The 27,130-nt window shown below is 40.3% G+C and overlaps 1 protein-coding gene across 4 annotated transcripts; it reads left to right on the top strand.

Annotated features, from left to right (window-relative positions):
- Positions 1-738: 738 nt before the first annotated feature.
- On the top strand, positions 739-26,807 carry LOC111585695 (collagen alpha-1(VIII) chain-like). 4 transcript variants are annotated; one of them, XM_055008452.1, is made up of 5 exons: positions 739-1,006; positions 4,408-4,559; positions 20,409-20,573; positions 22,963-23,251; positions 23,506-26,807. In XM_055008452.1, exons 4-5 carry the CDS (start codon positions 22,966-22,968, stop codon positions 25,458-25,460), a joined length of 2,241 nt encoding a protein of 746 aa, XP_054864427.1. In that variant the 5' UTR covers positions 739-1,006; positions 4,408-4,559; positions 20,409-20,573; positions 22,963-22,965; the 3' UTR covers positions 25,461-26,807. The 4 variants fall into 4 exon arrangements, with proteins under 4 accessions (XP_054864427.1, XP_023151038.2, XP_054864426.1 ...); XM_023295270.3 differs by having other exon boundaries at positions 20,406-20,573; positions 22,963-23,131; XM_055008451.1 differs by having other exon boundaries at positions 20,406-20,573.
- Positions 26,808-27,130: the final 323 nt, after the last annotated feature.

The raw sequence follows: 27,130 nt of genomic DNA, 5'->3' as shown, positions 1-27,130 counted from the left end.
TTGTCTCATAGTTGGGTGGAAATGTAATGCCTTGAACCCATTACCAAGCAGTGTTCAACCTTGATGAGGTGCATAATAAGAATGATGTTATATTGTGCTGAGTAATAAACATGGAAAATTGACAGTTATAGCATGTGAGCATCTTTCCAGTTCTTGATTCTATAAAGAGGCAGATAAAAACAGAGTTGTTTAGTCAGATATGACTGATTTTACTAGCTGACATGTTTACAGATACATTTATGTTCAAATTAACCTTTGCTGAATGGAAAACACCAAACCAAAGCTGACTTTGTTTTACAGATATCATAACTACATACATTTGGTTTCCACTGTTTGTTGCTGTAATGATTGTGTGTTTTTTTTGGCATATTTTTGAAGATACATGTATGGCAGAGCAATATACACTAGGTATTAAAGCTAGCTGTTAAAGGAGAATGTAATAGGTCTGAATTCTACCATTTTTCCAGTGTTCCATACAGCGAGATGATAAATTTGCACCAGTCTGTCAACACAACACTTTAATTCAGTGTTTCTCAACTGGTGGGTCGCGACCCAAAAGTGGGTCGCGGGGCCGTTTTTGGTGGGTCGCGAGCCTTTTTCTAAAAAGAGAGAAAAATAAAGATAATCCAATTTAGTGGCGAGTCATTGTAGTTCCCCTCCGCACCCGCAGGGGTCGTCGTGTCAGCAGCGACCGGTGAGGACACTCGTATTACTGTAGAAGAAACTGCACGTTTTCATAGCAACAGCAGCATGGCAAAACGCAAGTACGACAGCGAGTACATTAAATATGGATTTTCCTACATCGAAGACAAAGGAGTCCAAAAGCACGCATCTGAATAAACTTTTCGAGCGGTTTAGCGACTACTTTCCCGATAAACAACCCGAGGACGACTGGGTGCGCGACCCGTTTGGAATAAACATGGAAAGCATCACGTAGCCTAGCAGCGATGAATGTCAGCTGGTGGAGCTATCATGTGACCGCACTCTCAGAAAGAAATTCACAGAGGTAAGCCTTTCCCAGTTCTGGTGCAACGATGTGATGAGAGAGTATCCCTCCATTGCTAGTCGAGCTGTAAAAATCCTCCTACCATTCAGCACCACATACCTCTGTGAATGTGGCTTCTCAGCTCTAGTTCAGCTGAAAACAAAATACCGAAATAAACTGAACATTGAGCATGACCTCAGAGTTGCTTTATCATGCATACAGCCAGATTTTGAGACTCTTGTAAAGGCCAAAAAGCATCCTCAGCTAAGCCATTAGAACTTCATGTAGTTCTGCAGTACTTTTATTGTGACTTGTGACTTTTGTTTATTTGTAAGTACTTAAAAACACACTTTTCTTTCAATATTGCACACTATTTTTTTCCCCAAATATTGGCTTTCAAATATAGTTAAGCCCTTTGAAAAATGTTTTATTGTGTTTACATTTTGAGATTGATCAGAAAATTAAGCATTTCTTCACTTTAATAATTTGTTGAATGCACTTCATCAGTTTTCATGTTTTGGACTCTTTTGCACATATTTCTATACATAGTTTCTCCAGCTACAACAGCAATGTTGCAGACTTGTGCAGTATTATGAGAAGCTACTGGTTTTGTTGAATTGCACTTTTTTTGTAGAAAAAAAAATGCACTTTTATATATCCTGAGAACTACTTGAGGCTATTGTTCTACTTGTTTCAAAGTCCTCAGTACTTGAATTAGTATTGCTGCTTGATTTTGAGTTGTTGTGAAGTACTTGAGTTCAGGTTTAAAAGTTTTGTCTTCGAACGCTCAATCAATAAATTGTTGATTTTTGGAGAAATATTGTTTGGGTCACGACTTGTCATTTCAGTTTTATGGTGGGTCCCAGGCCCAGACCAGTTGAGAACCACTGCTTTAATTGACACTCTTTAACATTTTTTAGAGCCCACTATTTACCTTCCTACCTCCTAAAAACACTTAATTAATCCACTAGTTCTTTCTCTAGCAAATAACCAAGAGGTGCACAAAGGGAAAGGGAAGGACTGCATTTTTCTTCGTCGTTATGAGGCTTTATGGGATGTTCTAACAGACGGGTGCAGTGGTCGGCCAAAGTCAGGTCTGCTGAGTGGAAAAAAAGAAAGGAGCTACTAAAATCTGTGGTGTCCAAACTGTTTGTTGAATTTACTCCCGCTATCTCATTTCCTTTCCCTCTTTCTTTGGGTAATGGCCACTACTGACCTTCACAGATGGCATTTTGTCATCCTCATACCTGAACCAACGCCACTACCCGCCATTTTTTTAGCACATTTTCAGTCTGAAGGATCATGTTGATGCCTTTGCAAAAAGCTACTTATAATTATTTTACCACAAAACCAACCCTGACTGCCTTCATGTCACCTTCAAATGATCACGTCAGAGAGAGGTGCCAGGAAAAGAAGTAAGACCACTGCTCATGAGTGTTTCTTTTTTTAATCTTCCTTCGTCCCCTATACTTCATTTCAGTGTATTATTGGTTTTGGATCACGTTGTATTTCCAGTTTTTGCCAAATAGTAGACCAAATATGTGCCCACTAACCAATTATATTCATGGTGACTGCATTAATCACATTTCAGTCAATCATATGTAAGCTTTTCTGTAATTGCTTCAGCGTTAGAAATAAGTTGGAACTGTTTGGCAGGACATACTTCTGGTTTTAAGCCCGTTGCCCGTTGGATAGTGCCACTTTTTTAAGACCTGAGAAAACAGCATGAATGTCCTGTAGGGCTCTCAATCATTAATCCAGCCTCACAGTTTTTACAGAAACATGAAATATGGACTAGATACACCTCCATTTGTTATTATCAATCATCACTACAAGCTGCCAGCCCAAGATGAAAGGAAGCTGATTGAGGAACAGGAAACAGGGAGTTATAGGAATCATTGCCAAGGTTGTTGGAGCTTTTCATGTTGCTGCAGCAAACTTGGCTTCGAGTTCTAAGTGGCAGCCTAATAACTACATGAACAGGAATTCTGCATGCAGACAGGTATGAGGTCAGTATTTCCATGCAGCTGACTGCTTATGTTCTCTTGAGTGTACGCTGGGAACAGATTTCTGCTCTCTGGACTCCAGTTGAAAGTGATTCCTGCAAGATGAGCAAAACTAGCTTCATCTATACATTACAGCTGCACAACTGAGCGTGTGGCTGTGTTTTTCTCTCGGCATTAACTGGACAGTGAGTGAAGTCATGACTATTTGCGTTACAAGTTACTTTAACAAGCAGAAATTAGCACTGCGAGACCCGGGACAAAGAAGCTGACAGTGAAAGCAGTCGAGGGGGGAGAAACCAAAATGTTTTCTGTCTAAGCGACTCCTGCATGAGAACACGTTAAAGAACTAAAATAGCAACATAAACAAAAGCACAAAGAATAATTCCTCAAATCTGAACCAGCTGTTCAGAGTGGGCATGTTCTCCCCTCTGCCTCTGGTTGTTACTTTGACATGCTGAAGAATTTGGACAAAAGTTAAATATTTTCAACTTTTTTCTTTTTCTTTTTGTAGGCCAGAAGCTCTGGGGAGAGTTGCATGGCAGAGCAGAGCTCCCATACATACATGCAAATCTGAGCAGGCCTGGGCAGCCTTAACTTAGCTCAATTTAACTTAGCTCCCCTCATTTAGTATCCCAGCTTGGTTTTCTTTGGCACTCTAAAAAGTAGCTGCTGCCCTTCCATGGCACAGACATCCATCTTCATGATGGATAACAGGGCAATTTACAGTCTTATATTTCATATATCTGTAAAACATCTTGAGTAAAACACTTTTTAACAATGCAAATCGAACAATAGGGCTGCCTATTGGGTAGATTCAGAAGATCCATTGTCCACAGAGAGTGAATTCCAATATATGCAAATTGGTTTCTTGTTTTTACCCTTACAAAAGTTGCTAGAATGATTGTAGATTTCTGCTCTAGTGGACGGATGTGTGTGTGGCTTTCTTTAATGCTCCAATAAGGGCTGAAAAAGAGGAAAGTACAGTTCTAATACTAAGTGGCTCCTTTCTTTCATCCATGTTCTTTAAAAGTCCCCAAAGAAATGGAAATTTGAGCTCTCCAAACAGCTTCTAAGTAGACCTTGTGGTGAGATTGTTTTATCAACTACTGTGTGTGTACTGTAGTTGCCACAAAAAGCTCCCCTCTCAGCTAGAGCTTGACCTCAGCCAGCGCTGGCTAACCAGAGTAAGTCAGACCCTGCCCTTAAATCTCTCTGCATGCAAAGAATGCGCTGAGAGGTCCAAGTCAAACGAGAATCTTCCTCCTTGTGATGTATGGCTGCGCAGTTGATTGGGTTTCCTCTTTTCCCCTCACTTTGTTTCTGTGTATAATAACCTCTAATACTGCAAACATGCAGTTCCAGCGGTGGTTTCTCCCTCTCACACAGATCCTGTTTTCCTCCCTCTCACATGCACAGATCCAGTGCTTCTCCTCTGGCAGCTCGTGCAGCTCCACCCACCTGTAGATAAAAGCCAAACCCTCACCAGGGCTGCTGTTCAGCGTCTATCCCAAACTCCTCAGAACTCTGTGGTACTTCCAGTCTGCAGCAGCAGCAGCAGCAGCACAAAGGTAGGTGATGCGTCACCGCTGGCACAGCAGGGTTTAATGATGTGTTGGTTTGCATAGCCACCAGGTTCAGTTTTTTTGATGGAACAGTAGCATTTTTGGTCCACCAAGACTTCTGTAGGCATAATCAAGCTATTGTGTTGATGTGTGGTTGTGAAAAGCAGAGCCTGGTGCATCTTCCTTATGTCTTGGTTGTTTGAATTCTTGACACTATGCACAGCTAAATTTTTGAATGATTCAAAGGAACATGGGAACAGAGCAGCAAAGCAGTGTTTCATAAGACACTGCTGCTGACAGAAGTCTCTACAGATAATGTCTGACGGTTTTCCAAATGCAAAGAGAGGAAGAAAAGAAAATCCAAAAGAGACACCTGGGAAGGATAACTCAGACTTAAGCTTGTTAAAATAAATGCACGGTGCAGCATCTTGACAGGATTTAGCAGCAGTTAATGGAATGTCTTGACATTTTAGAATTTTTAGTTGCACGTCTTTCAGCACCGAAGGCAAAATGTGGGCCCTCTTTCCTCCAGTGTGTGAGGAAAAAAAGGATTAAGTGCTACGGTTATTGTACTTTAATCTAGCCCACATAAATAAAGAGAAAACAGGATTAAAGTCACTATGAGAAATAGGCTTTCACGCAGAAGAGTGGCTCTGAGAAATGAGTCAGAGATGGAAATGTTGGGCTTCAGGAATCTCCCTTTTTCTAACTATCATGCAGAAGTGAATGTTCAGTGAACTGAATCTGGTTTTAAATGGCTGATAATGTTATAGTTCAAAGTGACAAACATTTCTTTGTGCATGCTGACCTGAAGGAGCAACGCAGACAGACTTTTCACCTCTTTACCCTCCCAGAAAAGCTGGATCACAGTCTATGGGAGTGTTGGGTTTCACACCAACATGGGATAACGCCAACATTTAACATCCCGAAAATGAAGTTGTTCGACTTTTCTCCGCACCGTTTTCTCCTGCAGAAGTAGCTTGCAATAGCGTGAGAGCAGCAGACATGTTTTGGTGCCAGCAGAAGAACGTGCTTGTAGCCAGTGACTTTCCCAGACCTGCCTGATGAACTGAGGTGATAAGCTTTTTCATAGAATATTATACTTAACTGTGAGCTTCATATAAAGCTGAGGGTAACAGGGATTTTCTCTTAATACTTGGAGCTGTTTTGTAACTTTTATTTGCAATGGCAAGAAGCAGAAATTGATCATACTTTCTTGGAAGAGGACTTAAATTACACATATTGGGGTTGATTGGGGTCCTAGACATGCAGTTCTTGGTGCACTGGAAAGACTACTGGCATCCACAAACTCTTCTTGGATAAGACACCAGTGTTTTGCAGATTTGACGAGGTCAAGAAAGCTAATCTTAAGAGAAGATGATAAACTATTTATCTAGAGCAGTATTTCTACCAAAAAGACTTCCCAAGATGTGAACGTGCTTTAGGATTGCATTTCTTTTACTGAGGGCATTTATCCAGAAGCTTAGCTCAGTCCATAAAAAGTTGAAGCTTTGGGTCACGGAGAAAATCAATTTGAAATATGTCCTCACAAATATGGCCGCTGCAGTACATTCGTGTTCTTCATTGAGGCTATGTGTGTGTCTGAATGTACGTCCAAAGGCCCGAGGGTAGCTGGATCTTCTCATGTGAACTCAGAGTTTTGGCCCCCAGATATGTGTTGCAAATCCAAGTTCTTACAAAATGCTGCTGTCCAGTAAAAGAAAATGTTAAAAGCGTTCTTCAAAACCTTCAGCTGGTCAGGAATTGACTGTATGCTGAAAATCCATTTTTATTGTGTTTTGTTTTTTAACAAACTTTGAGCGGTAAATTGAAAGCCCCCCAGACACCTAGATAGCCTCCTAGTTTTACAAGCAAATAAGAATTCCACTATGTTCCATTTGACAAATTTAAATGTTTTGCTGTTGGCTGCAAGAGTGAACACAACAGTCTTCATGCAGTCCCACCATCTCAGGAACTGAAGACCCAGTAGTTTACTTTTGTTGTCGATTGCAATGTCGCCACAGCAACAGGAAAATCCTTAGTGTTAGTATGTTGCACATCTAATAGCCAATGTTTATGTCTGATAGCTACTCAAGTGCTTTCTGTGCTCACATATACAGCATTTTAATACGTAATTTCCAATAAAGCAGACAGAACAAATTTGAAATCAAAACAGAAACGCATCCCATTAAGACGACATTCAAGCAATGACTTTAGAGCTGTTTCCAATCTGTGGTTCTGCATTGCTGAAATACTCATTTTTATAACCGCAACGTTGTCAGACAAACTCTACAAGCACAAGAGTTAAAAGCAATCTTGCAGTGCTTCCATGTCAAATGATCCCTGCCATGATAGAGACTGTTGTGCTCCACACTGTCAGTCACAGACACAGAGAGAGTCTTCTTCCTGAAGGGGGCAGAGACAGTAGCAGCTACAGACACTGAAACAGCCCATTAGAACAGGATTAACACCAGTGGTTGCACAGTCATGGTGAAATGAACAATCTTTGCAGTATTTTGAGCTGAAAGTCACATCCTGGGAACATGTGAGACTGTCATCATTTTGCTGAAAAGAAGCACAATAGGGGACCTTTAACTTTTGGGAAGATATTATTGTATTTCCAAAATGGTGAAGTATTCCATTAGCAGGAGGTCACAAGGCCTTCTGTTTGTGAATTTGTTACGCTAAGGAGTCAATTATTCTTTAATTTCAGGTTATCTTGACTGCATTATGGATGCAACAGAATTCCCTTTAATGTCTCTTAGAAATTTTGTTGTGTTTGACTTTTGTTTTTATTGACAATCTGCATCTTGTTTGCATTAAGCTTCAGACAGAATGCAGGCTGTATAAGTAAACCTACGTCCAAGAGAAAAGGTTGAATCCAGTTCGTCTGCAAGCAGGCCGTTTCTTTCTATATTTGCTGCTCGGTAAAAGTCTCCTGACAGCATTTTCTCTCAGTGTCAGGCTCCTTCCCAGTTCTCACCTACCGAACAGGAAGTGTTTATGTAGCTCGGAGGGAATGTGTCTCTTGATCCTGCAGCTGCAGCCTCTGCGATTTGAAGCCATGTGTCCAAACGCTCTCCTGCTACCGTGCAGACGACTGCAGCCGAAGACACAAGTCAAAATATGAGCTTTATATTTCTTTGCGGCAATGTTGCATTGTTAATATAATGCAAAAACATTTTTCTGACAGCACAGTAGCTGGCATTGCGATCACTCTCTCTACATGCCCCAAGTGGGAGCTTAGTCTTAGAACACCATTCTGGCATTACAGCTCTAAGTTTTGCAGATTTATTGCAAAGTATCTCTTATCTAAACTCCTAAGTAGACAGACTCGTAGCTCTTATTATACCTCGTAAATACTCCACTGCAAAAACATCTGGACAGTAGGGAGAGGGAGGATCATATTTTTTCTCTGAGTGGCAGATTTTATGGTATGACTGTGTAACACATTAAGCTTGCTGGGGCTGTCGTCATATCACATTACTGTCACCGGTCAGGCAATCTAGGCATGTTGCAGCAGGCCACAAATGATCCCCAGCCCAGTTTATGATGTCAATAAATCGATAACTGAAACTCAGTGACCACTTGTAGAAGTCTGTGTATTATGTAGAATTAGAAAACGCTTTGAGGAAATCATCATCAAAGTCAAATTATCGGTAATAAACCCGATTGGATCCCCTCTAAGAGCAACATATAATCACCACCCGGTCAGTTTTTAAATAGTAGCCTGCTGCCAGCCTCCAAATTGCACCAATTACTCCCCCTCTGGAAGGTTTCATCTGCCCATTTGCACTATATTTAGATATGCCGTGTGTTTAAATTGCAAAAGCATTATTCTTGTGATGCTGGAAATCGCTTGAGGTCAATTTAGAATGGAGCATTACTAGTATTTTTGTGGACTGGAAGATGCACCCAGATTCTTTATCCTTTTAAATAGCAAAAAGAGGTACAGGTAAAAGGTGTGCATTTAAAATCCTCCTGAAGTAAAAGTACAAAGTTCTGTATATTAGATGTCAGTATTAAATAGAGCCTTTCTCTGCCTGTTACAGATACATCAGTATCGGCACATGTATGTTTTTTTTCTCGTGGTTTGTCTTATCAAATGCAGAAAAAGATGTTTTGGATAATCTAAAAATAGCATCATCACATCGTTTGTCTGATGAAGCACCTCAGACTCTATCATTTAGAATTGTCTGTGTGCAGCACATGTAGCAGAGCACAGCTGAACAGATGGCGGTGTGGAGTCAAGCGATGTCTCCATGATAAGCTGCTGCTTTATGAACTAAATTGTTGGAAAGAAATGACCCCATTAGGTTCCTCAAATACTGAATGTCACACAACCAAGAATGCTGGCCAATTTATCAGTATCTAAAAAACTCTGCATCAGTATCTGCCCCCCAAAATCCAGTATTGTTCAAGGCTTTAGTGTTGAAGTGTTTGTTCATCAGAAAATCATATCAGATTAGATTATTCATAGAGCTGTATCAATGTGAAAGCAACAACAAGCAGCTAGTTTATATTCAGATATGTACACTACCGTTTCTCTTAGAAATGCCGTCTCTTAGAAATGTCCTTATATTTGAAAGAAAGGCAATTTTTTTTTTCAATGAACATTAAATTACTCAGAAATCCAGTCTAGACATTGTTAATGTGGTAAATGACTATTCTAGCTGGAAACAGATGATTTTTAATGGAATATCTCCATAGAGGTACAGAGGAACATTTCCAGCAACCATCACTCCTGTGTTCTAATGCTACATTGTGTTAGCTAATGGTGTTGAAAGGATAACTGATGATTAGAAAACCCTTGTGTAATTATCTTAGCGCATGAATAAAAGCGTGAGTTTTCATGGAAAACATGAAATTGTCTGGGTGACCCCAAACTTTTGAGGTCAAGCTCCTGATATATAGGTTCATCCAGTCCATCAAATCACACAACAAATGTGAGAGGTTGAAGTATTGCTTGAGTTCTGCTACACAAGTGTAGATTTTTTTTTTCTTAACTTTTCTCTGAGGCCTTTTTTGGTGAAGTATTGAATAATTTTACCTCCACAAGTGATCTAAATGAAACCATGTGTGAAGTTTAGAGGGGACGGCACTGCTGAATGGGACTGCTGAATTTCCATCCACCTGTTTTTATCCACATGCTGAATTTGCAAGCAAAAAGAAGTGGAAACACAAAATGAGATTTGGATGGAAACTTTACTTTAGACAGCTGACATGTGATGAGGCCCAACAAAGCTCACAGACTGGGAGCCCATTATATTCTATGAGCTTATGTGTATTTTTTTATGTAAAATCCTAACTGGACCAGTAACTAGTTAGCTATCAGATAGTTGTAGTGATGTACAAAGTCAATTTTTTTGCTCTACAATGTATTAGAAGTGAAGAAGTAAAAACACTAAATATAGTTACATTGATTAAAAATTGTGAGAAACAGAAAAGGGGAAACAACGTGAGGCCTTTTGCACAAAATATATTTATGCAGCTGCAAACTGCAGTGGAGTCTGTGGTTTTAGCATAGCATACAGGATCAGATCTGGTTATTGTCCAAGCATTGTTATTGCCTATAAAAATATTAATTCACTAGTGGAGTAGCGATTTAAGAGCCAGTGCAAATATGTGAGAGGGCACGAATTAAAAGGGGGCAAAGCCACGTGAAGTTCAGGCAAAAACGTGGGACTGATCCGATGCTAGAACGAAAAGCTTGGAAAAGTCCAAAAAGCCTCTCAAACGTTTCCTTCCTGCTGTGGGAGAAAGCAGAACATGTCATATAAAATAAACTCTCTTCACAGTAAATATTTTCACATTCAAAAATGCATTCTTCCCATCCTTGCTTCCTGTGGATTTTTTTCCTAATTCTCTAGTATGTAAAAAAAAAACGGAAGCGCTTTTTATTTCTAAGTTGCTCTTAACCATCGTCCACTGATATCAGATACTCTGTTATGACAGAACTCAAAGACTGGCAGGAACATGATTCTTCTCTCGGTCCAATCTTTGCCTGAAATGAAAATTGTGGCCAGACTTTCGGTGACTTGTGGTTCCCAGAACTGCTGGAGAGGGAAAATCTTACAATGAGACGGGTGAAGAGGTCGGACAGCCGGTGTGTGTGTGAATGCCGAAGAGGTGTAGGTGCAATTATGTGCATGTACGTGCACGCGTGTCAGAGGTCAGTCAGGCAGTAAGCAATTTAAAACTCAGCCCGGTGCGACTTCCCCTTCGTGGTCGGTTGATAATTTGTAACATCATTTTAAAATGTTTTACCACCTTATAATGAGCCTTTTCAATCCTCCTAAAGGTCGGCTAACCCCTCGTCTGCCTCGTCGAACCCCGGGCTGCCGACGCCTCCGAAGGCGACTCCGGCCTTCGCTCTGCAAAGAGATCGAGTAGGTGTGAAGGAATGCTGAAAAAAGAGCAAAGTAGGATGGAGGGGGAACTTGAGCAGACATTTAGCTTCATTTTTCAACTCACGGTGACCCTTTTCGTTTAGCTAAGCAGGAACGGGGAGGAAATGTTACTTGATGACTGAGTCGGGATAAATCACCTGCTCGGAGACAAAAGCAGCAGTGAATGGAGAAAGAAAAACAGCTAGAGGTCCAAAAACAGGCTCAGAATATGACTTGTGGTTTGTCAGAATAATACTGGGAGAGACTGTTTTTTTGTGGGTTTCAGATGGAAAATGGAGGATATGATGCTTAAAACCAATGGCCGGTATCGATTACACAAAAATACAAATAAATCAGAGAATACAAAAGTGTTTAAATCCGCTTTTGTCAGGAAAATTAGACATTTTCATACGAGTAGCAGCACATTTGATTCTCCACCCAGTCTGTGGAAAATACCAGTAAACAAAACACACTGATCTGAGCATTGATGTAATTCAAAAAATGGAATTTGGCGCCCTCTGTTGAACTAACTACCTCACTACCAGCCTTACTTTCATCCTGATTGATAATATGAACCCAATGAACTTTTTGCTTTTTGCAAGAAAAAATTACAAAAACTGGAGCCGATTCATTTTTTTTTTTCACGAGCAACAGACCTCTACCTTCTGCTTCAGTGTACAGTGAGTGATTTTTGACCAGAAGCATCCCTCATGACCCTTTCCTGCAGAAACTCCAAGCACACCTGCAGTCGGAGCACAAATGGTGGCCGGGGAGAATCGCTGTAGAGGTGGAGTGTTTTTCTTAGAAACGTTAGGTAATACACGGCATCAGCTCGCACACATCCATGCAAATAGTCACACATACACACACAGGTGCGTTCCCCAGATGTTGTCTTGGCAGTTCCACTGCTGTTAGCTGATTGTTGCATTCTTTCCATGTTTGTATCCATGAAAGCTTCTTCACACTGCGCTGACAAATTAGTTACATGATCTTTGCAAAATCTGAAAATGCTGCTTGTTGCAACGTCAAGGGGCTTGTTTTTATGTTTATGAATTTGTTTCATACCTCAGTGTGTTGAGATTGGTGCAGCAGTTGATTAATAAAGCTAGTAACATCCAGCCAGTAAAAGAGAACAACATCTGTATTGTTCTTGGGTTTGCTGTGGCTCAGGTGGTTGAATCCCACAGCTAATGTTGCAGAAGTATCAGAGCAAGATACGGAACCAAAACTGCAAAGTGAAAAGTGCACAGGTCAAATATTTGCATGTGAAATAAAGTAGAAGTGACATTATTTTTCTTCTAATGGTGAATTTTTCCATTAACCGGACAACCAAATGGTCAAATCAGTTCAGTTTTATTTGTATAGTGCCAGTTTACAACATATGTCACCTCAAGGCACTGCACACAGCAAAGACCTAAGAAAGAGAAACTCAATAAATCTAAATGATTCCCTTTAAACCTGATAGTCTGTGGGTAAAAACTGTTTATCAAGCTTGTTGTTCTGGATTTCACACTTCTGTAGCCCCTGCCTGATGGCAGAAGTGTCTTGCTCATCTGTCCCTGATGGTGTTGTGGGCTCTCCTGAGGACCCTGGTCCTGTCCATGTCCTGCAGTTCAGAAGAGTATGCACACTGGTCATTTTTGATCTGCTAATGCTGCTTATTTATGAAATTCTGAACAAGTCACACCAGGTAGTTTCGATTGTCCTAGCATGTAAGGGTTATTTTGGAATCATATGCTAAAGTCAGTTTGTAAATCTTAGTTTTGTTTCCGATGACCCTGGAATCACTCCTAACATGGACCAGGGTGGCTCTGTTTTCCTTAAATGACAGCTGGTTTTTAGGACTGTCCTTGTTAGCTTCCCTGAACAGGAAGGGCCCTCTGCAATCTGCTTGAAGCACAAAAGCCAGACCTGACCGCAAGCAATTAAGACTGGCAGCCGTGTCTGTGAGCATTGACATGCCTCTGCTCCTCATCGTTTGTTTATCGAGAGCTAGAGTCGCCCATCTGGAATCGGTCAGCAGAGGAGCACAGAGGAGAGATGGAAATTTGATTATTTTCAAAGCCGAGCTGGAGGTGATAAAAGACTTGTGGCTCGTCACCAAGAGGAGCCGGCTGTGGTTGCGAGCATTGGCAGAGAGGTTCAGAGGAACCAGCAACCACTCCGGGCCCAGCAGCCTCTGCTGGATGGGATTGTCATCAGGCTGCGGAGGTGTCTGAGGAGTTTTCATCAAAGCCAGGTTCATGCAAATGACGAAAGACGAAAAAAATAAGTGGGACTCTCAGTGGGCTCAGTTCAGTCTTGAGAAGATTTTTATCATCGATCCAGTCAAACACACACACATATACACTACCATTCAAAAGTTTGGGGTCACTCAGGCAATTTCATGTTTTCCATGAAAACTCACACTTTTATTCATGTGCTAACATAACTGCACAAGGGTTTTCTAATCATCAATGAGCCTTTCAACACCATTAGCTAACACAATGTAGCATTAGAACACAGGAGTGATGGTTGCTGGAAATGTTGCTCTGTACCTCTATGGAGATATTCCATTAAAAATCAGTCGTTTCCAGCTAGAATAGTCATTTACCACATTAACAATGTCTAGACTGTATTTCTGATTCATTTAATGTTATCTTCATTGGAAAAAAAATGCTTTTCTTTCAAAATTAAGGGCATTTCTAAGTGACCCCAAACTTTTAAATGGTAGTGGACTGGGGCTTAACGCATTAATTTTGCCAAATTGGCAAATTAACTCTATAGTTTTGCACTTGAATAATGTAAACCAGTTTACATTTCATCCTGTGCTACATCATACAACCACATAGAGCTTGCCATAATCAAATGAACTCAAATAAACGGGTCAGCTTGCTTTTTTGAGGGAAAATTTAGAATTTGTTTCAATAAATTCATGTCTTAGTTGCAGCCCCAGTCCATGTGGGGTTTTTATTTGCTAGACACACAGTGAGAAACATCAGCAGTCAGCTTCATGGCTGGAACTGAAGTTTGCGGCCTCAAAAACAGATTCCCACTTCTAGAGTTCCACACATGACAAACCTAAGAAACCAATCCTGTCCTAGTTTTGTATCAATATTCTTCTTCAGGTGAGAGCCACTGAATGTTGCGTCATCTGTGAGATTTACACCTTCACAGCTGTTTTCTAGGTTTGATCTGGGGAGATTTTAATAGCAAGAAAAGGGGAGAGAGTTCAGTAACTGAAAGTATCAATGTCTGGTGAAACTCACCCTGCTCTGTTTCTTATCATATAAAACAGTCAATCCATGAAAAAGTGCACAGTGTTTTGTATTTTTAGATCTGCTTTGGCCACATTTATTAGCAACTAAAGAAACTGTGGAGGAAAGAGTTTTTATGTGCAGCTTTCGATCATGGCCATACAGTTTCCCTTCTTCTCTCGTCTGCTTTCAAAACCATGTAAATGCATAAACGTCACGTCTGCTCCCTCGACGGTGTCTCAGGCTGAACTCTCCAGCTTGTACATTCTGGTCAGAAACACCGGCTGTACTGTAAAAATGTAGAAATTACATGGAATTTCAGCTCCACAGGGCTTTTACTTTAAATAGCTCCATAAATCTTAGCCATCGCCACATGCGTGCTAATACATAAGTCATATGTTTGTGCTGAGGGATGTAGTTCCTGGAAATTACCTGCTAAAGCTACAACAAGAATTGGATATAGAAAGCAGATAAGCTTAGTACATTGTGCGTGTCGGAAAACAGACAAAAAACCAGAACAAAATGATTCAGGAGGTCACTTTATTTGCTGTATGGAAGTTTTATGGAGGCACACAATGTAGTTAAATATCAAAGCTGAGCATACAAACAGTGTAATGTCCTTACAATTCAACACTTATCAGTGTTTCAGTCTGTGGTCCAGACACTCCAATTGCTTTCCCATTACACTGTCTGGAAACCAACAGATGACTGATGAGATGGTACTTCTGTAATCAAAGCCTCTCCGTACTGTGTGTAATTGGAGTAAATAGCGGAGTCGCTTTCACATGGATGAGATACTTGTTTGTAAAGCTCCGGTGGAAATATCAAAGTGGGGTGTATAAAACTGATACGTGTGATCCATGTTTGTGGATCTGAAGTGTGAAGCCAAGTGGAGATCACTCGGTAATAGCAGGGTGCAATCAGACAGCAAATGTTAGACAGTGAATGTGAACATTAGGGGTGTTGTGTTGCAATTTACCATTATTTATAATAACTGTATGTTTTTTCAAATGAAACACATCAAATAATCCAGCACTTGTAAAATCTGGTTGACATTCCAGCATAGAAACAAGGACAAAAACACAACAAAACACATAGTAAACAAGAAAAGCACTCTGAGAGCGCAGTACTCCGCCAAAGCCGCTCAGTCCTTGTATCATTCCCGACGGATAAGTCCCGATAAGTCCACAGTGGTGGATTTCCAGGCGTAATACATTACATAAAGCCTTTGAAAACAGTAAAACATGAGGATGAGGTTAACCACATATACAAGTGTTGTTATTCTTCCCTATTCCATTACAGCCATTACGATGTGCAGTAACCTCTGACTCCAAGTTCAAACTTTAAAATTGTAAAAACACCCTGTAAAACACTCTGTTGCAAAAATGCAACATCAGTTATATATATTTTTCTGTTATTAACATATATACACTACCATTCAAAAGTTTGGGGTCACTTAGAAATGTCCTTATTTTTGAAAGAAAATCAGTTTTTTTCAATGAAGATAACATTAAATGAATCAGAAATACAGTCTAGACATTGTTAATGTGGTAAAAGACTGTCCTAGCTGCAAACGGCTGATTTTTGCCAACATCTGAACATGAAATTACCAACATCTTGTGCACTGCCACCTCTGTTCTTCACTGTCAGGACTATGCATCCACTGTAGTAGTCCTGGTGAGGTTCAACATTTTGAACAAGTTTGCTCCTGTGTTCTAATGCTACATTGTGTTAGCTAAGGGTGTTGAAAGGCTAATTAATTATTAGAAAACATTAAAAAAAATTGATGTCATTTTTGCTATTTTTTTCTATATTTGGATTTTACAGGGTTAATTTTTCACTAGCCTCAGTTCTAATAGTTTATTTTTTTCATTGACTGCAACATTAAGGTCTGAAGGCAATCAAAAATGAAACGTGTGTCAGAAGTGCGTCCAATTAAGTGGCATCTGCTAATAAAGTTCGACATAGAAACCAACCCCTGGTCTCTGTTTACTCTCATCTAATCTAATTCTGTTTGACATGATACACTGCAATGATCTGCAGCAGCATGTCAGTGAAATGGAAACTGAACACTTACAGTAATTCACACGACATCTCACAGCGTACTAAAACCTCACAGCATCGGGCTTTGATATAAACATGATTTCCACATTTGCGAACAGGCTCGTCCTGTGTATATAATATGTGTGTGAGAGAGGATTTATTTGTTTTATCGTGATTGAAAGTGAGGAAGAAGTGGAAGGTTTTCATGGTGTATTGCCAGAGGAATTATCTGTGTTGGATTTTTATGGGTGGTCCCTGACAGTCAAAGTTAGACTTTTTGCAACAACAGATTCCTAATAGCTAGTTCAGTGTTTATATGTAAAGAGACCAGCATGAAATGACAAGTTTACTTCATGCATATGTTACTGGTGACACTTTAAATTGGGTTCAGTCGATCTGAATTCATTTTGACGTGCAGGGCAGCCTGTTATTTACAAGAATGGTAATATTTGCTGAAGTTATGATGACCAAATTAAACTCTACAGTTACACACAAAAAGTTATTAGAGTGACGAAAACAGTGAGATGGTGACAGTTTTATGATTATGGCGAGACACAGCGCAGCACATCAAGCAGGCCAGACAACTACTGTCACATATTTATCACTTCTTGTTGGCAAACATAGACTGAAAACATGTTTTATGCCCCCAGCTGGAGCTGGAAGACTATTCAAAGTATTCAGTGTTCAGTAGGGGAGTGTGGGGTAAGATCAGTCAGTTTTTACTCGAGGTGTCGTTTCAGTGGAGGCATGGCAGTAATGTCTAAAAATAAAATATGTACACATACTTCCAAATGTGGGACATCTATGGGAATAATTGGTTTGGATCTAAAATAAACTGTTTTTAAAATATGCCTTTCCAAAAAAAAAAAGCGTTTTCTTGTCTCAACTTGCCCCTAGCCAGGGGTAAATTGAGCCTTTGGAGAAAATATGTTGGGGTAAATTGTGCCATCAAGTTTATTGAAGTTAAATTGAAAATTGTATATGTTGTATAATGCTGTATCAAAGCAAAATCAATGAAATCAAACCAAATTACCTCTTAAAAGTTGTATTTATATTAGCGCTGGGACTTTAACGCATTAATTTTGATTAATTTATTACAGAAAAAATAGCACGTTAAAAAATAACGCATTTAATCGCACCCTTCTCAGTTCCCTAATTTCTGGCACACCAGTAACACAAATGAACACTCCAGTCCAGTAGGTGGCGGTAATAAACCTAAAGTCTGTTTGTCAGAAATAAAAAAGATGCACAGGATGCACTGAGTGACACCAGCGCACAAGAAAGTTTGATGAACTGTGAAGGAAGACAAGACCGTATTGAGCTTTCTTGGGTTTTCTTTTAAAGATTGTTAGAATTTGCTCCATTTTTTCATTCCACAGAAGGCCTGAACATCGTCGTAGGTTTTGGATGGTTAGTTTTGACTTCAAAAAAACAGCTAATTTGAACTGTTTGTGTTTGACCAGACAACAGACAAGAGAGTTGGGAACGGTTGAGGTGTCGGGAATAATAGAGGTTTCCTTGTGAAAACAAGCATTTAAGGATGGATAAGGATTTCCATGTGTTGAGTAAGATGTGAATTCATGTATTTTTAGAATCTTCATACCATTTAGTTGCTCACGCAGCTCGTCTGATGAGTGGAATCAAATGTGTTTTTGTCTGCTTTGCGTGTGTAAACGATAAAATCTTACATTTCCTTGGAGGTCCAATGGAACATGTGTTTCCAAGATTCAGTCTGTCCTCTTTGTTTTTCTGACTTATTGTTTTATGGAGGTCCCCCTGTTTCCTTGCCAAACATGTGTTCCTTTATTTTCTGCTGAGCTTTGAATGGGTCCAAGAGGTCTAGACTAAAGCGGCTGCGATCACTTCAACATCCCAACGTGTGAAATCATGCTCAGTTTAGATCAGCATTGGAGGATCAATGTCTTGCTGGGTTTATATCTGGAAAATATGTTTAATAAAGGGATTTGCTCCAGCACTGGGGTTTGGGAAAACATGAAAAGCAAATGGTTGAGTCTGGCCTTTTAAACACTTAAATCACTGAATTCTAGTCAGCTGACAAGCTGTTTTTAATTTAAGCTTTCAAACTGACTGTGTGTAACTTGGCCACGTCCCCCTTTTCTCTACAAAACATGTATTTGAAATGTAAACCTAAACTTTTATCCATTTTATTTGACAATTTTTTAAGATTTTTAGAAATTATACTGACTCAGCCACTCGTTTTTTCTCAGGCGTGTAAGTCTGGAACCTCACCCAGTACTCTTTAGTGTAAAAATATCTGCTTCATACAAAAACAGCAAGATTTCTTACAGAGGTTTTTATTTAATGCCAGAACCACACTACTATGAGAAATGTTCCTGTAATTTTAACATCATAATTTAATCTTTAGTCTGCTGTTGTAGTTCTGAATGTGATGAACAGTGAAACAGATCAGGTTCAACAACACACAGTCTCCACTTTTTTTCCCTGGGGAGAGGAACTTTTGGTGCCAACTAGAGGTTTTAGTATGTAAAGATGGATAAACCATGAAATCCTGAATAGCAGTTTTGAAGCTCATTGTGGTGGCTTGAGCTGTCACCATGTTTTCAGTCAAAAATCTCAGATTTGTGTCTGTGGGGCAGTTATGCTAAAAGGGCAATGCTGCACATGCTTGATAGTAGTGTGTATGCATGAAGTACACAGATACAACCACTTCCCAAGTTTTCCAAGTGGACTAGAAAAGTAGTATAACAGAAAGAACTATGTACACATCTGTGTGCATGGAGATACCATAAAGATTTAACCAAATATTGGTCATATTTATTTTTCTAATTCATAATATTAAGCTTTAATACAATTTTTAAGAAAGACTTACACTACCGTTCAAAGATCAGCCAGACAATTTCCTGTTTTCCATGAAAACTCACACTTTTATTCATGTGCTGCCATAATTGCACAAGAGTTTTCTAATCATCAGTTAGCCTTTCAACACCATTAACTAACACAATGTAGCATTAGAACACAGGAGTGATGGTTGCGGGAAATGTTCCTCTGTACCTCTATGGAGATATTCCATTCAACATCTGCTGTTTCCAGCTAGAATAGTCATTTACCACATTAACAATGTCTAGACTGGATTTCTGATTCATTTAAATTTATCTTCACTGAAAAAAAAATGCTTTTCTTTCAAAAATAAGGGCATTTCTAAGTGACTCTTTAACTTTTGAATGGTAGTGTATATAAAAATTTCCCTACCTGTACAGTTAGCTACAGCCAAAATACTGTAAACATGTTTTTTTTTTCTCTATAAAGTTGCTAATTTTAACCTATGGTTCAATGGGGATCGACTCACTTTTGGAACCAGTTTTTGGCATTTAAGCTTTGGCTTCATTTTTTAGCCCAGGAAGTCGATGCTTGGGTTTGACCAGAGCCAAAGGAAAATCACCAAACTGATAATAGTTGACAATTAAAAAGATTTCTTACCAGTTTTGGTAATTGAGCTTCATTTATATAAGCAAAACAGGCATTTCTGCCAACCAAAGTGTCAGAAATAACTGAAAAATACATTGATTTCTCTTGTAAAGGTAACACAGATGCATTGCTTTTACTGTATGCGGATCAGTGATGCTGATTATCATGCTTAGTCCACTGATAAATGTCCATTCTGAGGCAGGAAAAACTCTCAAATCTGAGTCTGGGCCTTCACTATCACAGTCTCTGTCCATGGTGCTGGATCTATACATTGTGTATGTGATGACCCAGTAGACTGGGTTTCATTTGTTTAATACGAGCTTTTCATAGTTTTGAGAGTAAGTTTTCACACTAAAACTATGTGTGGTCAAGGGGAAAAAAAGCTTTATTTTTATGTTACTTAATGTTCATCAAGCGTCTATATATCTACTATATGAATATCATTCATACAGAAATTATTTGGCAGTGATACCCATTTAAAGTTTGTGTCCCTACCAGACAACAAGGCTTTTTTAAGCAATATGTTTTGAGGAGTAATCATTTTCATTTCTGAAATTGCAACTGATGATTCTCAGCTTGGAACGACGAGTAATAAAACACACAACGTTTCATGCTGATACCAAATACCAAGTGGACAGAATATGTCTGCCAGGTGGGGATGGCAGCTCAGCGTTACAAACCCCAGGCTTCTGTGAAAGGTCACCACCTGACATTCACTGACATTCATATTTCCACAGCAGGGCCCAGCAGGACTGCAGCTAACGCCTGGCTGGATCCCGAGCACAGCCGCCCCACTCATGCCTTGGAAAAGACCCAGAGAAGCAGCCTAAAGTGAGGGGAAGGAGAGGAGAAACCAGACGAAGGAGGGGCGAACCCTTCAGTTTGAGAGGAGGAACAATCAGAAAGTAAGGAGATGGGATGTTTTGCGTACTCATCATAAAAAAAAAAAACACACAAAAAAATCAAATGAAATTCATGTAAAAGGATGATTTGCATATTCAGTTTGCAGTTTGTTGTGAAATTTTGCACATAAACATGTGAATTTGTGCAGTTTCTCGAATCTTATTAAAACTTTACTTACTCAGCTTCAATATATTGATTGATATGCATCTAAAGTACATCCATCCATCCATCCATTATCTATACACCGTTTAATCCTCATTCAGGTCGTGGGGGGCTGGAGTCTATCCCAGCTGACTTAAGGTGAAGGCAGGGGACACCTTGGACAGATCACCAGTCTATCACAGGGCTACACACTACCATTCAAAAGTTTGGGGTCATCCAGACAATTTCATGCTTTCCATGGAAACTCACACTTTTATTCATGTGCTAACATAATGGCACAAGGTTTTTCTAACCATCAATGAGCCTTTCAACACAATTAGCTAACACAATGTAGCATTAGAACACAGGAGTGATGGTTGCTGGAAAACCAGCACAGAAAACATGCAAACTCCATGCAGAAAACTCCCAGGTCCAGGCCACGACGTGAACCGAAGATATCCTAGTTGTGAGGCGACGGTGCTAACCATCAACCCAGTGTGCAGCCCAACTAAAGTACACTTATCTCAAATTTATATTTAATCGTAAGCATGGTTAGCAGGCCTTCACCTAAAATATGTAAATACTAAAGTATGATTCCCAATTTACATCCACAAAGCAAAAAATGTGTGTATGATTCTATGTGTGTAAATGAACAGGTAAAATTAGTTTTTTAGTCCCGATGTTATGATCTAAACATTGTTGAAAGGATCATTGTTGCAGTCAGATTTTAAGCCATTAAAACAAAAAACCTGAATGTTCACTCATACTTGTGAGACTAAATACCCACAAATTCCCATAAATATCACAAAGAACATGATCAATATGTTCTCAGTGGTCACCATATCTCCACTATTATCACTGGCATTTTGAACTTTTTATGTTTATTACTTTAAAAATCTGTCATACTTTGAATTCCATTTATGTATCTGTAATAGGCTGCAGATGAACAACACAGATAAAGAACCTGTCATTTAAAAAATATTCGAGTGGAAACATTCAGCGTGACCCACTTAGTCTGTTTTTTTTTTTTTTTTTTTTAAAGTGCCCCCCAAAAATGTAAGCAAATTTTTCTTCAGTTTTCATGGCTATTGAAAATCTTTGATCTCTTTGGTTCTGTTTCAGGACACACAAATACTGCAGCTGAGGAAAACATACATTCACCATTTCACCGTTTATTTTCACACAGCGCTCTTGGCTGCACGTAGACGACCTCTTTAGCACAGACATGTTTAAAGGATTAAGGATTATGTTCTAAACTGACCACGTCCCCTGTGGGGCCTCTTAATTATAATATATATATGTAAGTCATGTCAAGGATATGAGACTCTGAGGCTTTTACACTGCATGTTTGAATAGATGTGTGAACAAGGGGAAGGGAGGACATGTAGCGCACATACAAGTAGTGGAAGGTTTTTCTTTCTTTTTCAGTTTGACCACAGCAGGTTTCATGAAACCCAGAGTGTTGGCTTTTGGAATCAGCTCTGTAGCTGCATGATTGAGGGGCACAGCCATGACTCGGCATGAAGGCTGCAGTGTTGATTTTTGGCTTTTATGGAAGAGTTAAATGCTGTTTTTACAATGTTATGTACCACTGGGGAGCAGCACATAACCTGCAAGACTTCTGGCCCAACTCTTTTTTTATTCTGTCTTGCTGGAAATGAAATGATTTACCTGAGTGACCTCAAGTGTTTTGGAATGATTATAGGTAGGCGATTAAAGGTTGAGTTAATAATCATAACTACCTAGTTAACATATTTAGATTAAGCACCAAACTCTTGGGCTGAACTGCAGCTCCTCATATTACCACTTCAGGCTTCATCTAAACGTATCTAATCCCTACAAACATCTGTGCTAAAATGTGCAAAACTCACCCATTTAAATTGTATTAAAGTCTAAAGATACATATAACTATGGAGCAAAAAGTACATTTGAAAAATCTAAAATCTATAGCCTGCTTTCAGTAAGGCTGTACAATTTTAAATGAATTGTAAATGAAGTTTCAAACACTTTGTCCAATACAACCATACCAAAGTTAAGTGAGCAAACTTGCTTTCTACCAAACTATCACTGAAAGGTAGCATTGTAAGAGTTCTGTCCAGTTGTTGCCCCATTCAACACTGGTGTAGTTTGGAAAGACATTATGTATAAACATATGTGTCAGTATAAATGACAAATTCTTCACAGTTGCTGAGACAAAGTTTTTACACTTAAACACTACTATGTGTATTTCTCTTTTCTTCTCCACTATAGAAAATGGTGACCATAACCCTTCAGCCTCTCTGCTTAGTCATCACAGTGCTGCAGCTGTGGTCATTACGCCTGGCCTATGGTGGAGCGTATTATGGTCATAAACAGCCGCCACAGCAGCACCAGCCGTTGCCACAATACAATGATGGGTTTCCCCAGCAACAGTTTCTAGGTAACGAAATGCCACACCTGCCTTATGGCAAAGAAGTGCCATTACTGCCTCAGTATGGAAAAGAGTTTCCTCAGCTGCCTTTGCAAAAAGGAAAAGAGAGACCACTGACAGACAGCAAAGGTGAGGATTGTAAGAGCAGCAACTTTAAAGCCATGAAAATGAAACTAAAATTTTTAACCAATAACTCTATTTTACATATTCTTTAATGTACATGTAAGCTCCTCAGTGGCCTCGATATGTCATCACAGAATTTGACATCACAGAGATCTAATCAAATCAGGATTGTTTGTGATTGATGTGTTTTCTTGATCTGTATTGATTACTTTAGTGGCTCAGTATCCACTTCTATCAACCACGTTTCCTGTTTTTTGCAGGACCAGCTTTCCCCAGAGGAGCTAAAGGTCCACCTCCCCCCGGTCCAGGTGGAGAAGGTGTCCGAGAGGGACCCCAAGGAATTCAGGGCCCTCCGGGACCAGCAGGACCAGCAGGACCACCAGGACCTTCTGGATTACCAGGCCAGGGATTGCCAGGTTTGCCTGGAAAGCCAGGACCTCCCGGTCCACAGGGGTACCCAGGAATCGGTAAACCTGGTATGCCAGGTTTGCCAGGAAAACCTGGAGCACCTGGATTACTGGGACCAAAAGGCGACCTTGGTCCTAGTGGTGGTGAGGGACCAACTGGACTTCCTGGACCTCCAGGACTCCCAGGTCCCACCGGATTACCTGGGATTTCAAAACCAGGAGGTCAGGGGCTACCAGGACAGCCAGGTCTTCTAGGAGAACCTGGCCTAAAAGGTCCACCCGGAGTTCCCGGTCCTCCAGGCCTGAAGGGGGACAAAGGCAATGGCCAACCTGGTTTTCCAGGTTTGAAAGGACCTCCTGGGCCACCAGGTCCACCTGGACAAGCAGGCATCTCTGGCATTGCTAAACCTGGTATGAACGGCCTCCCTGGGCAGCCAGGGATACCAGGAAAACCTGGTCCTCCTGGAGAACCAGGATTGGAAGGGTCACCTGGTGATAGAGGTCCACCAGGACCACCGGGGATACCAGGAATTGGAAAACCAGGGAAAGATGGTTTTCGAGGGCAACCAGGGCTTTCTGGAGGTAAAGGGGAACCAGGGCCTCCTGGTTTACCTGGGGGTCCAGGCATGCCAGGTTATGGTAAACAAGGTTTTCCAGGACCTAAGGGACATAAAGGACATGCTGGTCTTCCTGGACCACCTGGTCCAAAAGGAGATAAAGGTCACAGAGGTCTTCCAGGGGTCATCGGTCCAACTGGTCCAAGTGGAATTCCTGGCCCACCAGGTCCAATAGGGCCCCCTGGTAGTCTTGGCTTCCCAGGACAAAAGGGAGAAGATGGTGACGGCGGACCAAGAGGAAATCCAGGAGCAAAGGGTGACATGGGGCCTCCAGGTCTCCCAGGGCAAACTGGCAGGTCAGGAGAGGGTGGACAGACAGGCCCAAGAGGTTTACAAGGGCCCATTGGGCCTAAAGGAGAAGCTGGTATGAGGGGCTTACCTGGTGCCCCCGGTGCTGCAGGATTACTGGGACCACGAGGAGAGGGGGGACAGCCTGGAGAGAAAGGCCATCAGGGACCCCAGGGTATTCCAGGACTCACAGGACCAGGTGGGCCACTTGGACCTCCTGGGCTTCCAGGGCATAAAGGTGAAACAGGCCCACCTGGTAAACCTGGCTACCCAGGAGAGGGAAACCCAGGACCCCCTGGTCATATTGGTCCTCAAGGTAACCCTGGTCCTAGTGGCCCTCCTGGACTTCCGGGGCAACCAGGGCAACCTGGGCCTCCAGGTCCTCCAGGACCACCTGCTGCATATCCAGACCTCGGACAGATCCTTCCTGTGAGTGGCCCTTACAGTGGTCAAAAACAAGGTTACAAGAAACCAAACAATGGAGGTGAAATTAGTGGAACTGGCCTGGAAATGCCTGCTTTCTCAGCTAAGCTCACAAATCCATTCCCCCCTGTTGGTTCTCCCATCATCTTTGACAAACTCCTGCACAATGGCAATCAGGACTATAATCCCCAAACTGGCATTTTCACCTGCCGCATACCAGGGATCTACTACTTTTCTTACCACATCCACTGCAAGGGAGGAAACGTGTGGGTGGCCCTAATGAAGAACAATGAGCCGGTAATGTACACTTATGATGAGTACACAAAGGGCTTGCTGGATCAGGCTTCAGGGAGTGCGGTACTCCCATTACGAAAAGGTGACACCGTGCACATACAGCTACCATCGGACCAGGCTTCAGGACTTTATGCTAGTCAGTATGTCCACTCCACATTTTCTGGATACTTATTGTACCCAATGTAAGGGATGTGTATAAACAAAGCTGTTAACAGTGACAAATTGATGGCAAAGTTTACCATAATGATGGTCCGACTCCAGGTACAAGGTAGGTCATGCAAGGAAGTTTACAGTGAGTTGTGGCAGAATAATCTTTTATTGTAGCAACATGCTTCATTGAATTGTTTGGATTTTATGCACCACATGTGTGTTAAATTACCCCAGTGGAGTCTCCAGTAAGAACAGTTAACAATGATGGCACAAGTATGTATATAAATGTTATAAAAAAACATGTGGTTATTGGCTCTAACATTGAAAACAAAGACTCTTGAGGGCTCTTGGTTGATTGGTTGGCAGAGGTCAAAAAGAATTACCGAATATCCCAGTTGTCATATTTCTTGTATGTTTACATGTTGCATTTATTCTTATATCTATCCACACACAATATATCAGTGTTCATGATATGGCTGAAATAGTTCATTAAACAATGAAGGTTTATGCTGCAAACTTGTATCTACTTTTTTTTATTCACATAACAGGATAGCATTTTTTGTTGTTGCTTTACAGTTATAAACTGTACACTTGGCACATAAAACACATGAAATTCCTTTTTTTCTAATATTTCATGTCCAAAATCCACCTACTCAGAGCTGTAACAGAGAATTGGGTTATGTATTTGGAGTCATCATACAGTTATTAAGTTATTTTATGTTTTTTGAAACACACAATTTTTTATTACAGCAATATCTCCATACGCTTGTAATATAAAACACATGTTCATCTGACAGTAAAATACTTTTTTGGATGAGTATTTTATAAAATGTCAAACCATATCTCAGTCCAGAGCAGAACAGGAAAACCCCTTGGCAGTTTTCCCCCCAATCTGACAAGTCTTGATTCTTTTCTTTTGACCTTTTGGTGTCTTGTTTTATTTGTGATAGATATGAAGTCTTTGAAACTTTTTTCTTGTCAGTATTCTCTGTAATTTATTTGTTTGACTACTGATTACTTGGATCTGTCCTGTTTGTTGAACAGTAAATGAGGGAATTCATTCCAAAATGCATAACACAACATACACACCCTGTTGCATAAAAATAAGACATATATGCCAAAATATGTTGATGCACTAACTCATTCATACCAAAATCTGTACTTTTTTAATTATTATTTTTTATTTTGTACTTTATTTCTTCAAACTGTGGATGTGCCATTTTGGAATGGAATTCTTTAAAAGTTTTTTTCTTGCTTTTTTTTTCTTTACTTTGGACACCGGTGTGCAGAATTAAATGGAAAACTGTGGCCAAAGTATGTGAATTTTGATCTTCGTTGTTTTTGACTGTTTAGATATTGATTTATTAAAGGAATTAAACTATATGACTTGTCTTTATATATGTTGTCATTGCAGTTAAGCTTTCAGTTGTTTAAATAATGTCTAAATGATTTTTTGCAAGACTCTCCCAGTAATAAAATGATACGTTGTTAATTTGGGCATCAAGATTAGTTCTTTACATGAAAACCCAAAAAGGAAAAGCCACATACAGTTGACATAGACACAAAGCATCCATGTCCGAGCACGCTAACAGGTGCAGCAGCGCCCTCTGCAGTTTGTGACAGTATTAGATATATACAACACAACTTAAAGTAGCATACAAGTCATCCAAAAGAGTCAAACGTAAATCAACCAGAAAAACGCAGAA

This window comes from Amphiprion ocellaris, chromosome 24 (genome assembly GCF_022539595.1).
Source record: "Amphiprion ocellaris isolate individual 3 ecotype Okinawa chromosome 24, ASM2253959v1, whole genome shotgun sequence".
Taxonomy (NCBI): domain Eukaryota; kingdom Metazoa; phylum Chordata; class Actinopteri; family Pomacentridae; genus Amphiprion; species Amphiprion ocellaris.
The sequence above is the reverse complement of the archived record's forward strand: the minus strand, read 5'-3'. Positions and strand labels throughout refer to the sequence as shown.

Excerpts from the sequence above, each read along its gene's own strand:
- LOC111585695 (XM_055008452.1), top strand. The coding sequence starts at position 22,966 with ATGGTGACCATAACCCTTCAGCCTCTCTGCTTAGTCATCACAGTGCTG. Across the intron at positions 23,252-23,505 it reads ACCACTGACAGACAGCAAAG|GACCAGCTTTCCCCAGAGGA; the intron begins GTGAGGATTGTA and ends TGTTTTTTGCAG.